The sequence below is a fragment of the Gordionus sp. m RMFG-2023 genome, chromosome 1 (genome assembly GCF_954871325.1).
Source record: "Gordionus sp. m RMFG-2023 chromosome 1, tfGorSpeb1-WG-v2, whole genome shotgun sequence".
Taxonomy (NCBI): domain Eukaryota; kingdom Metazoa; phylum Nematomorpha; class Gordioida; order Chordodea; family Parachordodidae; genus Gordionus; species Gordionus sp. m RMFG-2023.
In genome coordinates, this window is record NC_088775.1 from 56,605,988 (window position 1) to 56,619,957 (window position 13,970).

A 13,970-nucleotide genomic window follows, 5' to 3' on the forward strand; every position below is an offset into this window, starting at 1 on the left:
AAATAAATAAAATGAAGAGGAGAAATGATATAGGGGAGGAGAAGGAAAATAAATTACCTGATTAAGTGAGGATTGATCGGAGTACACACTGAGATCCTTTTCACTAGAATCTGTGTGAAGGTTATTTTCCGCTTTAAAGATCTTCTTTTTGCTTTCGGATAACATAGCGAAAATTTGCTTGCTGCACCGATATACGCAATGCAATTTCTGTTGAGGGGTCTTGCGGGCATTTGTTTCTATAATGTCTTATGATCGTCGATATTTTTGTTATTTTACGTGATATTATATCGTAAATATTGCGAGGAAAGGGAGTATAAATTTTTAAACAAAGGATGAATGTCTTCCCAATAAATAAATCAGATATTTTAACATTTATCCTACTCAATAATATCATTCAAATAATTATCTAAAGCAAACATAAGAGACTAATTTAATCAAGGCAGATATAATTGCTTCATCTATAAAAATAATTATCAATTATAATGTGGAGATTAGAGGTGAGCGTGGGCCTATTTTTGTATTCACGGCCCGCCTGCTCACGGTTGCAATAAAAAAATGCATGCCGCTTACCACTAGAAAATTTTGACCCGACCCGCCCGATCATGAAAGGCAATATTTTAATTCACGCCCGAAAATTCACGATGTAAATTTTCAAAACTATTGCTATAATTTTACACTTATTTTGAATTTATTTTATTTATTACTCTAATTTCATAATCCATATTAATAACTAAAAATAAATACAATCTGTAAATCGAATTTTTATTTAGAAAAATATGTCCATGTTTTTTTATTTCAATTATGTACGCCTTTCCTCTAATAAGAGATTAGCTACAGAAAATAACCTTTCACTAGAAGCTGAACTTGCCGGGATGACAAAATTTTACTCGCTAATTTTCTCAAAAAAGGAAATGAATATTCCTGTTTCCAAAACTTCAAAATATTTTCTTGTTATTTGCCTTATGAGCGATGAATCTTTTAAGTTCATCCTTACAGCTTTCATCGGTAGATGTTGATGTTTCATCAGAATCATCTAGAATTTTCTAAATTTTTCATTTAAAATATACGGTTTTTTATATCTGTATTTCAGAATAAGATTTTAAGAAACTCTGCATCATGATATATACAGAGTTGCATCTCGTTATTACAGCTTGTTTAAGGGTGTGGCTTACTCAAAAATACAAGGCATAATATTATTTAGCATATGACATATGAATGCTAGCGTTTCGTCAGCTTTGAATGCACTTATAAGATTTGCTCCGTTATCAGTCACAACTAAACATTTAATTAAATAATTTTATACTTCTGTATATTCTTCTTTGAATTAACTACACTTTTAATATTGACGCCTGTTTATTTCCTCTGTGGCCAAAACAAATGTTTTTAATTTAAAATCCTTAATGATAATATGTCACTGTAATGGTTAAAAAACTTCGATTTTTATAATCATCCGTCTAAAAATTAATTGTTATGGACACGTAATTATTATTGATCATGCTTATAATTTTAATTTTATTGTACATTTTTGGAGCTACAGTATTCATGAGAGTTTTCCGGCTCATAAATATACTTTACATTTATTAACTCTTGGCCTAGCTTGCAAAAATCCTTCACTTTCTGTAACTGACTTTTCTGTAAAATGTTTAAGCAAAATTTAAAAAAAGTATCGCGATAAAACACTTAAACATAAAAAGAAAATAGAAATAGCGGCATGATACCGGATGTTTCTATAAAATGAGAAGATTTTTTGTTTTTATAAATTATTCTTTTTTAAAAAAAGAACTAAATTAAATTAGAAAATATATATTATAATTATAAAATTGCAAATTTATATTTATGAAAAAAAAATTTTTAAATTAAAATTTCTGTGACTAAAGAGAAATTTATGTTCACGCCCGATCACGCCCGGGAAAATTTTTGGGAAGGGCTATCACGCCTAATAATTTAAAATTTATTCACACTCACGCCGTGACCCACCGTGACACAATGGGTCATGCGTAATTTCTCGACCCACGCCCACCTATAGTGAGTGGAGATATCTCAAATTCAGGGATTTATCCCTTGAGTAACTTTTAGAAAATTTGCTATCTCTCCCTAAAAACATATGGCGATTCCCTCCTCCTTGGCTCTTATGTCTTTTTTCCGAGTATACAAAAAAATGAAAATCCTAAATAGGGTAAATCAATTCCTCTTCTAATTTAAATTTAACTTATAACGTAAATTTCTGAAATAACAATTTAATGAAATATATTGATAGTGTATCATAAGAAAACAAATGGGTAATAAAAGAAATTATTTTAATCTTTAAAATCGGCATTTAACTCTTTCATTCACGCCAGGCCAAAGCATAACCCACCACTTTTTCCAAATTTTTGCATAAAAGTAAAAAATTTAACCCACCTTTAAATGTATTTATTTCATTTCTACATATACTTAAAACATTATTTTTTTATAATGATGTTTATTTAATGTTTTTTAAAATCTCGTTGAAATTCATCATATTGAAATTTTTATTCGAATATTTTCCAGATTTTCCCTAAATGGATATTATAAAAATTCATATTTCTAAAAGTATTCAATTAGTTATTGTAACATTTTGTATCTATTACTTCAACATTGATTTATATAACCCATTCTTTTAATATATAATGCATCCTATTAATAATAATTATATTATTTATAATGGGTTTCAATGAATCCCACTATGCAGAATGTCATCCACTGATGAAAGTAGATTATATTGATGAATACTCAGCCTCAGAAGAAAATTTTCCCCTTGTAAATTTATTATATACTCCCAAATATTAGAAAAATGATCCTCAATAAATATCCACACCACATATTGACGTTAATAAACTTATGGACCGAAAATCCATAAAAAATAATTCAATTATTTGGATTTTTTTCCCGGAATTTTTGACATTTCAAGCTAATTTATATGCCCTAAAATATGTAACGGTAAAATAAATATTGTTTTCATTGGTATTTATAGTTATTATTATTATTTTATAGATTTAAATCTGCCAATTTGAAATTGGAATTTTTTTCAGCGCTTGTTAATGGGGATGAAAAAAATACCAGCCTCCTGGAATTATTGGAACTTAATGTTCGATTTCCATGATGAATATATATCTAAACTAATGCCTGTATAAGTTTGAATGGTTGCTTATCCATATCCATAAAAACTATAATACTTAGACAACTCAATGCGAATCTTCTGATTTCGATAAACTTTACCAAGCCCTACCATGTATGACTAAGAATAACTTTAGAATGGCTGTATGCTGGCAGAAATGATAATTTATGTGGACAGCTTATCGGCAGAGTCCAGCCATATCAAAAAATAAAAAGAAAGTGCCTTTGGATATTAAGAGATGTGCCGCCTCACATTTACCTATAAGATCAGAGCAAAGGAGAAGAAGTTCTCATTGTTCAACAGTTATCGATGAACATCGTTCAGACTGAATAAGCTGGGTTTGTGATGTGTCGTTATGTATATCTTAGAGTCGATGTTTTAAACAATATCATGATAAAATCATAAATATGTTTATATGCACAGTTAGATAGCAGATGTACCACTTTTTTTGTAATATCTTATGAAATATTAAAAATAAAATTATAACGAAATTATGAGGTTTTTGTTATATGTTTTCATTATTTTGAATAAAAATTTTATTGCAAAATTGGACTTTTTGGATCTGATCATAAATTTATGTGCATGAAAGGGTTAAAATATCCTTAATATATTTACTTAGTAAAAATTTGCTAAACAGTGAATATGAAATGATTAAAAATATAATAACCGAAAGATTAGAAAAAATAAAAATTAGGCTCTCCTTTGTGATGGGTGGACAAATATAAGGGAATGGACAGAGTTTCAAACTGTTAAGTATAAAGGTTCGGTTCATTCCCTAAATTAAAAGCAAGTATTATTATAAAAACTAATTAATAAATAATGTATATAAGAATAAACTTACTAATTTAGCCAAAAATAGTTTTGTAAGATAACTGTTTTAAAATTACTTCTTATTTAATTAATTAATAATTTTCCTAATCTCTATTAAATTGAGTATATAAAGAAAAACAATACTAGATATTAATTAATATGAAGAAAATGGCGGTTTAATTGTATATAAAATTTTTTAATTTGAATGAAAATCACAAATTTAAATTGCCTCCAAGGAAAATTAAAATTTCAAATGTAGGCTAATAATTTAAAAAACCGTTATGAACCTTAAAATAGTTATAACCCTTCCGTTCGCTCTTTTTATATTTCTTCATAACGGTTCGGTTACGGTTCAGAAAATTATAACGGTTAGTTTCGGTTTCGCGGCTCGTGGGAATGCACTAAAAATTTCATTATAGCACCCGAGCCCCATATTCTATAAATCAATTGAAACAGGGACCTATGCATACGGGGAAATATATATCTATTGAAGAAATAGAAAACACAACAATTAACACCATAATAACTGATAATGCAATATGAAGAAAGCACAGGTACTTCTAAGAAATAAATATCTAACATCGAATACACAGGGTGTGCATCCCATGGACTTAATTTGTTTATAAAGGATCTAGAAAATAAAATGTTGCCAATTCAAATTTTAGTAACAAAAGCTCAAAGTATTATATTATATGAAAATCAAACATTCTTTTACCCACATTTAAGAAAAACAAATACTTAAACACAAAAATAGGATTGATTCCAAAGTTGTCTAACCAACGGTTTTGATAATTAATAGCCTGTTAAAAGAGAAAGATATTTTGCAGTTCGCGATATTGTCTTATAAAGGTTCGCGATAAAATCTGAATCGACATGGAACAAAAAAAATGATTCTGAAAATTTAGTAAAATAAATTTTCTTGTTAATAAAAATTCTTAGTTTTTCAGATATTTGTAAAAATTTAATTTAAAAAAAAGGTGTTATGATGCTTTTACGAATTGCCTAACAATAAATATTTCCTTATTTGTATGATAAAATAGGGAGTAAACACATAACCCCCCCCCCCACCCTTCATCGCAAATTTGCCAGTTCTCGTAAATATCATTTTTAGCTAATATCTCCTGAAAATGAAAACGGCTTTAAATCAGAACTTGAACATCTTAGAATCGAACAATTTGTCATTTGCCTCGCATCAAATCTAGGTATCCAGAAAATCGGTTTATAATATCTAATCCTTTAGCAACTTCATTATATTTCAAATTAAATCCACAATATCTTAGGCCGGTCAAATATATGAACAGCGTAATGTATGTCCTAGCAATAAAATCTTTTCCAGTTTTTATAAATTGTTCAATCCCTTTAATTTCGCTCTCTAAGTGATCTGTCTAATATGAATAAATGCTTGAGGAACGTCAGATAAATTGGATTCCATTACCTCTATTTGTATAAAAATGACTGTTTAAAAAACCTTCACTATCAAGAAGAGTATATTTTCTATCTATATTGCCAATGTCGAGAATTTTTTATAGCAAAAGCCTTATCGCGAACAGAATACATTATATCGAAGCTTTTATTGCGAATCAATAATCGATAAAATTATACAGCGAAGTCAATATCGCAAAACCTAAAACAAATATCGCGAAGTCAATATAACGATAATAGCTAATAGTGACTATTTAATTTTGAAACGACCATATAAATTAACTTATATTTTAAGAAAATAGTTTGGAAAATCGATTCACCGATAGAGTTTTTTATTTTCTTTTTACCTTAATAAATTTATATTATGATATTTTTACAAAAATTACTATTGGAATATAATTATTTATGCTACCCGGCCCTATGCCTTTCTAAGTCATTCAAATCAGATGACTTAGAGTGAGGATTTAATACTCTTAGGTTTCATTAATTACCTAAATAGAACTCGTTTGCTAAAAATATTTACAAGCCAGTTCTCCTAAGGCTTAAATTTCTTAAAGCAAAAAATGTATAAATAAGTAAGGTTAAATAAATAAACAATAACCCGTTTTGCCTTGTGTCCCGATATAGAAACTAGAGGTATGCAAGGCCCGACTTAGCCGCAGTTTTTGCGCAGGTTGCCTGTCTCAGCCCTTTAAATTTTCTATCCCGCCTTGCCTGTTTTTAGCCAGCCGATTAAAAATTTACGAAAAAAAAAGATCCGGCCGCCCGTTAAATTTTCCTAAAAGTCTGCTGCAACCCAAATTTTTTTGTATGAATTTTCTACACATCTTTAATATCTATATCTAACCCTAATATCAATTAGGGCTTTTATATCTCTCCTCTATGGCTATCTATTTTTACAGAGACCGTTATATAAATCATTGTGATTGATATCTGTATTGTGTATTTGTTATAGGATTATTATACCTAAAACGAATTATTTATTATTCGATTTGATTCGCATTTGATGAATATGAATAACAAAATTAAATATGAATAAAGAAAATATATTATTTGTCGAATAATACATTTTTTTTAAACTTTATTTGTACATATTTTAAATTTTAATAATATAATTTTTAAAGAAGATTTTACCTCAAATTCTAAATATATTTAGTATAAACTCCTTTATGAGTGAACTTTTTATAATTTTCATGCACAAGTAATCTTTCAAGATGAAATTACAATTTTTTTTAAAAAAAATATCCATAGATGCATTCAAAAAAAATTATTTTTAAAAATATTTTTGAATTTAATTTTAGAATCGAATATTCGACGAATCAAATCGAATGTTTTTATTATTCTTACGAATACAAATTAGCAATTATTAGATTCATATGAATAGTAATAATACAATTATTTGATTCCAAAATATGAATCGAAACAAATATTCGATTCAATTCGTATTTTTGTAGGTATAGTATCATAAATAATTTGTTTAATTTCTTGTTAATAATATATTATTTATTGATTTGGTATTCTAGTTAGACAGGTCTTAAATATAGACATTAACATATTCATATAGTAAATATTAGCTTAAAATTCAAAAAAATCAAAATTCAGAGATTTGCGATATTCTGCCTGATTTATAAATATAAATTATCATACGCAGCTAGGTCCAATTTTTTTTATCTAATTGCCCGGCCCGAAAATTTATGCGATTAACGACCTAACCCGATAATGACTTTCCCCCCGGCCCAGCCCAGTTTAATTATTTGCCCGGACTTTATAGATCTAATTCTATTTTAATTTAATTTTTTTCCCTTGTATTTTGCTGGATAGGGGGGGGGCAGGCCTGTAAATTTTCTTAGCATAAGAGTTCTATATAGGCAATATCAAATGAAGGATAATTTAAAAAATTGAGCGCTAAATCGTCACTCTAGTCCTCGAATCTAGGTCATGGGAGGGGGGGGGGTCTAAAAAAATTTCAAAATTTTGACAAGGATATTTAAATAACAGATAATAAGAAGTTGTATTTAAAAATTGACTATGATTTATATTCTGATATTAATAGGAGTCTTTGTCAATTTCCTTATTTAAATTATTTCAAATGGAGAACAAATAGTAAAAGATAGTTTAAAAAATTTTTTTAGGCCCAACTATAGATCTGCCATACTCTAAAAGTGAATTTGCGAGATTTTTAATGATTAAAATATAAAAAATGAGATTAAGTGCGATACTATTAATTATAGCTAAAAAATTTCTAAAAAATTTGAAAGTGTTCGCCAACGTTCATTGCTAAAAATAGAAAGCGTTCACGTTCGTTCAAGACTTTATAAAAAAAAATTTTAAATTTAATTTAATATAAATAAATACCATATACTATACTTTTTAAAACAATATATTAGCCATGTTTAAAATTAATAGTTTCGAGTGAATAAAAATTATTTTTATTTATTTTAAAAATATTTCTTATTATTCTTAATATATAAAAACTGTTAAATATATATATCATAGAACTCAATTATTTATAAATACCTTAAATAGTGTTCAACTATCAAAATATGAAACCCTTGATAAATTTAAAAATAGCGAAATTTCAAATAATCACACTAAAAATAAATATATTCAAAAAGATTTTAACTATATTATATCTATCTATATGCATATAATATTTAATGATTTTTACTTTATGAATCTATTATAATTAGTGTTGTTAAACGGCTCGTTTTGAGCCGATTTTTAAAAACAGCTAACTCAATATTTCATCAAGAATAATATTACGCAAGCATGAAGATTTTGTTTGTAGGAGGAACAAAGGTTTGGACAACTATTAGGGAAATTCAGAGGTTTAGGCAATATTTTTCTCGGCTAAAATATTGAGTTAACCATTTTCAAAAATCGGCTCAAAACGAGCCGTTTAACAACACTAATTATAATAATCATCATAATTTAATAATGAATAAGGCTGTGCCAATTTAAATATCGGATCGAGCCGATATCTTTTATTGTTCTTCGTTATTTTATGATACCTATATATAATATATTATTTATGAATTCGTAATAATAGATTAATGAAAGAAACTATAATACAATATCAGTAAATATTCAAATAAAATAAACTATGACCGGAAAAAATTTTTGTTTAATGTTTAAAAAAAATTATTAAAAATTTTACAATATTTTTTGTTATATTTTCTGCAACAAGAAAAGGATTTAAAAATATCTAACGACTAGACCTGAATATTCATACATCATTCAAAATTACACAAACATTAAAAATATTAATTTTTTTATGGACAGTTTTAAACTACCCTAGTTTGTTTATTGCGAGCCTAATTGATGTTTTTTGAGTATCCTTCTAATGTATAAACTTAATATATTACGATTATTGTTCATTTTCTGTATATATGTTTTACTATTTTCGCCATTATATTATTCTATTCATTTGTGATTCATACTTACCAAATTTTTAATGGTGAAACCGCTAACATCCAGAAATCCTTCAACAACTAGGGAAGACCCACTCACCAATATGCTTATGCCACAACTCAGGAGCGGGCCCTGCAACGTAAAATGCGCTCTCATGCAATTGTGGTCGACCACTCGACCAGCCTAGCACCTCGATCACACATCCAGCTAGCCTTGATGAGATGGCAACAGCGATTGCGACAATTACCGAAGAAATGCGAACCTTAAACACACTGATTCACAGAAGACCTCCTATGTCAACCTCAATAGCAAGATCCAATGATTGAGGCCACGGAAATCTCTTCACCATCAAGTTAGAGCGCTGATGAATGCGAAAGCTCAATCTTCAGATCTAGATCTCTTTGTCCCAAAAAAGTAAAAAAGGAATTAGATTTTATAATTTGATGACTTTTTGTTTTTTTAAATATATTCAATCAATAAAATTTGGAGTTAAAAATTTATTAATTTTAGTTTTAGAATTGTGTTGGTTAATTGTTAGAGTTATAAAATAGCGTTGTACTGGTAGAGTTTTTTTATAGTATATAATTTTCACAATAACGGTTAGTTTTTTTATAGTGTATAATTATCATAATGGTGCCGTGACCGAAACTTACGGGGAATGTCATAGCGTTGCATTAAGAAATTATATTTAAAGCGGTTAACGTGACCTAAAATGGGGAAAATTATAGTGTGGTTAGTTAATAATTATCGAGGTATTGACAAAAATGTGGTGTTAATTATTTTTTTTAAATATGTAAGGGTTTAAAAAAGTATTGTTGAAATTTTTGAGTTTGTTATTGAATTAAATTGGAGTTAACGAAATATATATAGAGAGCAAAACGCGATAGTAAAATACAATTGTGAGAGAGATTTTATTAATAGATAAACATATAAGTGAAGAAATTTAGAGTAGTGCTGAAGGGGATAATAGTGGACTAAAGTGAATTTTGTGTAGGAGCCAAAATTATAAATTAACGAGGAGAACGAGAATTTTAAATTAACGAGTGCAAAAACTAATGTAATGGCGAAAGTTTAGAATAATATTGCTAAATAAAATAGCGTTAAAAAAAAGCGAAAATGGCAAGTGCTGGAAAATATATTTTAATATATAGCTATGTGGCGAAGCTAAAAAAATTTTCAAAATAACAAGGCGATCGAGTTCACAAGAGATAGCAAATTTTTTTAAAAAAAAGGAGCGAGGTAAATACTAATGGGTTAAAATAACCAGGGATGTGAACCCTTCGACAAAAAAAAGGGTCCGGGTCCGGTAATATTAAAAAGGACCCGGGTCCAGAGTTCGGGTCCGGGTTCAGAGGAAACATAAAAATAATGACTCAAAATAAGACTTTTTTTCATTCATTTTTTATTATACTTTAATATATACACATTTAAAATTCGAAATGAGATAATTTATATTTTAAATATTTTATTCAATCGCACAATCATGATATCTTCTAAAATATCATCCTTCAGATTTCCACGTAAATTAGTCAACGATGAAAATCCACGTTCTACGCTTACCTAAAATAGATAGTCATTTTTATAATACATAAATTATTGTACTTGTGTCGCCGGTACAGCAATGACGATTCTAGAAAAGGTATATTTGAAGAATTTTCCTCCCAGAATTTTATGTTTGCATCTCTATTTATTCTCATAACTTCCGAGAACTTTTCTATTAAAGATACAATAGATATTTTTTGCTCCTTTCTATCAGATGATAATTTAATATTTTTTTTTATCTATCTAATATTAAAATTTCCAGATCATCAATATCGTTATCATTATCAATGTTATCGCTACAACCAGCAGATATTGTTGTAACCACCAATGTATTGTAAATAATAGAGTTTTGGGTATGCCATAAATCTTCAAGATGGTCTGTAGCCATTTGTTTTTGCTCACTACTTAATAAAACCTGATATCGCGGGTCTAAATATATCGAAGCATATACAACACTATTTTGTAAATATTGTTGCTCTCTTATTTTCGTATTTTCTAATACTTCATTTGAAAAAGAACTTGTTAATCTCCTTAACTCTAATCGACATCTTAACCATATGCCATAAAAATCCGATAAACATAATTGTTCTGCTTGCACTCTCTTAATGTTGTTATTTTTAAAGGAACCAGCACACTAGTAAGCTCTTTTACTTGATTCCAATCATCTTCTGACAAAATGATTTCACATGCTCCTGTGATAAAATCATTACAGAAATCTTTCAAACTTAATAATCGCTCTAGCATCATACATATAGAGGACCAACTTGTTGTGCAATCTAAAATTGCCATTTACATTTTCATGGATTTTAATATTCTAACAATTGTGGGAATTCTTAAATATTTTACAACATCCCTTGCTTTATTAATTATAGTTTTAAGTGACTATTTTTTAGGGAGATTCCACGAAAAAAATTAATAAAATTATATTTACATTAATTTTAAAAAAATAAAAATTTTTAACACCCTGAACCCTTGGACCCTTCACTTTTTAAAAGGGTCCGGGTCCGGTTCAGCCAAAATACGAGGGTCCAGGAGAATTCAGGGTCCGGGTTCACATCCCTGAAAATAACACGTCGAAGAATAAAATAATTTTTAAAAAATGAGTTGGCTCCAAATAGGAAAAATATTCACGAAATTAAGATTGGCGATAAATATTATGGGAGGAAAATTTTTCTTTATAAAAGAGGGGGTTTCTAAAAAAGAGTGATGATTTAAAAGAATATAATTAAGATAAAGGAAGATGCTAAAAAAAAATTTTTTAAAGTAGACATATTTTTTTTACCTTTAATTTGGAATAAAAATGTGAAGGAATAAAAACATGATGGAATATTAGAAAAGATTGGGTTGATTAAAAATAAATTTTAGTGAGAGAAAAAAAAATTAATTTGGAACGTATTTTTGGTTAATTGAGTAGAATATAACAGAGGGTTGGATAAAAAAATTTTTTTAAAAAAAAATAATGAATTCAAGGTTAAATATTTTTCTTGGTTTAAAAAGGCGGATTGAGGAGTATTCGGGGGGACTCATTGGGGGGGGGGGGTATTCGGGGGATTCATGGGGGACTTATTGGGGAGTATTAGGGGGATTCATGGGGCAGTATTCAGGGGGAATCATTGGGGAGTATTCGGGGGGATTCATTGGGGAACTCATTGGGGAGTAATTAAGGGACTCAATGGGGAGTATTTGGGGAACTCGGAATATTCGGGGGATTCATTGGGGAATATTCGAGGGATTCATTGGGGAATAGGGGGGTTGGACTGAATATGTAGGTTGAATTTTAAAAGGAGAGATACAAAGGAGATGTTTGAAATTCCGTAAAAGTTTAATTTATTGAGATGAATTTTATAGGGAGAGATACAAAAGAGTTGTTCGAATTTTGTGTAAAAGTTCAATATATTGGAATGAATTTTAAAAGAGAAGGATACAAAAATGGTGTTTAAAATTTCGGTAAAAATGTTAATAGTATTAATATAGGAAATTTTGACCTTAAAATATGTGTAAAGTGCTTGAATATTTTTTAATATATAGGCAAATTATTAGACAATAACGCGGTGAAGTAAAAAGGAAAGAGAACAAACTGATTGAACGAAATATAATCATGGGATGAAGATCGATGATTGTATGCAATGAAATTTTTATTACCAAAAAAAAAGAGCAAAAGAGGTGTTTTTTTAAAAAAAGAATTTATTGTGCCAATGGTTATAGATTATCAACTCGCAAAAAAAAGGAAATTTTGGAAAATATTATTTCAAGCTCAATAAAGACTACGGAGACAAATAGTTAACGTTGGGTAGGGGAGACCAGGGCTAGTCGGCGCAAGGGGCTTGTCGGTTCAAAGGATTTTATTTTAAAACTAGTAACGATTAATAACTGAAATTTTGTTCTAAAATAGAATTCTATAATATCCATATTAGGGGATAAAAATAATTTATAATATTTAGCTATTTAAATTTTTATCTGTTATAACATGTTTTTGACATGAATTTCAGAAAATTTTCCCTTAATATTATTAAGCTGTATTAAAAAATTAAAAGTTTAAACATGACAAAATGCACAATATATGAAAGTAAAATATCTATTTTAATATCTGGGAAAGTTTCAGATTGATACATAATGCTTAAATATATGTTAAGATTATATTAGTAATATTACCACCATTGAGGTTGATAGAATCGTGGCTAGTCGGCGCAATCAATCAATTAATGTTTATAATATTAATATGGTACGCCGATATATACGAAAAATTCAAAACAGGAAAATATTTAGTAATAGTGATTTTGAAAAGCTTTTAGACTATATGAAAATAAGATCTCATCAAGAAAAATATTAACTATTACAGGTTAAAATATAATGTTTTATAAATGTAATATAAAAATAATAATTATTATATAAATTTATTCATGTAATTTTTCATAATACATTTCAATTTTAATATAATAGCAGACCTAAATAAATATCTTGCAAATAAAATCTTTGTATATATATGTTAGCGGCAATGAGAAAATTCCGGCAATGTGAGGTAGTGGTAGGCAATGTAAATGTGAGATTTCGGCAATGTATACATTGCCTGGTTATTTTAGGCAATGTGTATTTTACAAATTTATTATTTATTTAAGATTATTATTATTATTTATTTAATATTAATTTATTTTTTGATATAATATTTTAATTTGTTATATTATCTTTTTAAATATATTTTTTGATTGATATTTTTTTTTAATATATTATAATTTGTTATATATTTTTTTACATATTTTTTTTGATAGATATTTTTTTTTTATATATTTTTTTTGATTGATATTTGTTTTTTAATATAATTTTTTTTATATATTTTTTTTAATATAATTACTTTTTTATATATTTATTTTTTACGTAGATTTTTTTTTTGTTTTTTGGTTTATATTATTTTTTAAATAAAACTTTAGAGGTAATATATAATATATATTTTTTTAAGTATATTGAAATAATATATTATAATTTGTTATATTATTTTTTACATATTTTTTTTGATTGATATATTTATTTTTTACGTATATTTTTTTTGATAGCTAATTTTTTTTGTTTTTTGGTTTATATTATTTTTTAAATAAAACTTTAGAGGTAATATTTTAATTTGTTATATTATTTTATTTTTTTTGATTGATATTTT

General features: G+C 27.4%; 1 protein-coding gene across 1 annotated transcript in view; it reads right to left on the minus strand.

The window, feature by feature from the left end:
- Nucleotides 1-13,970, minus strand: part of LOC135927721 (rab5 GDP/GTP exchange factor-like) — a 112,153-nt gene that overhangs the window by 18,765 nt on the left and 79,418 nt on the right. Inside the window, exon 6 of the mRNA XM_065463887.1 lies at nucleotides 58-245. Coding sequence (XP_065319959.1) covers nucleotides 58-245 — 188 coding nt within the window. The remainder of the gene's footprint in view (nucleotides 1-57; nucleotides 246-13,970) is intronic.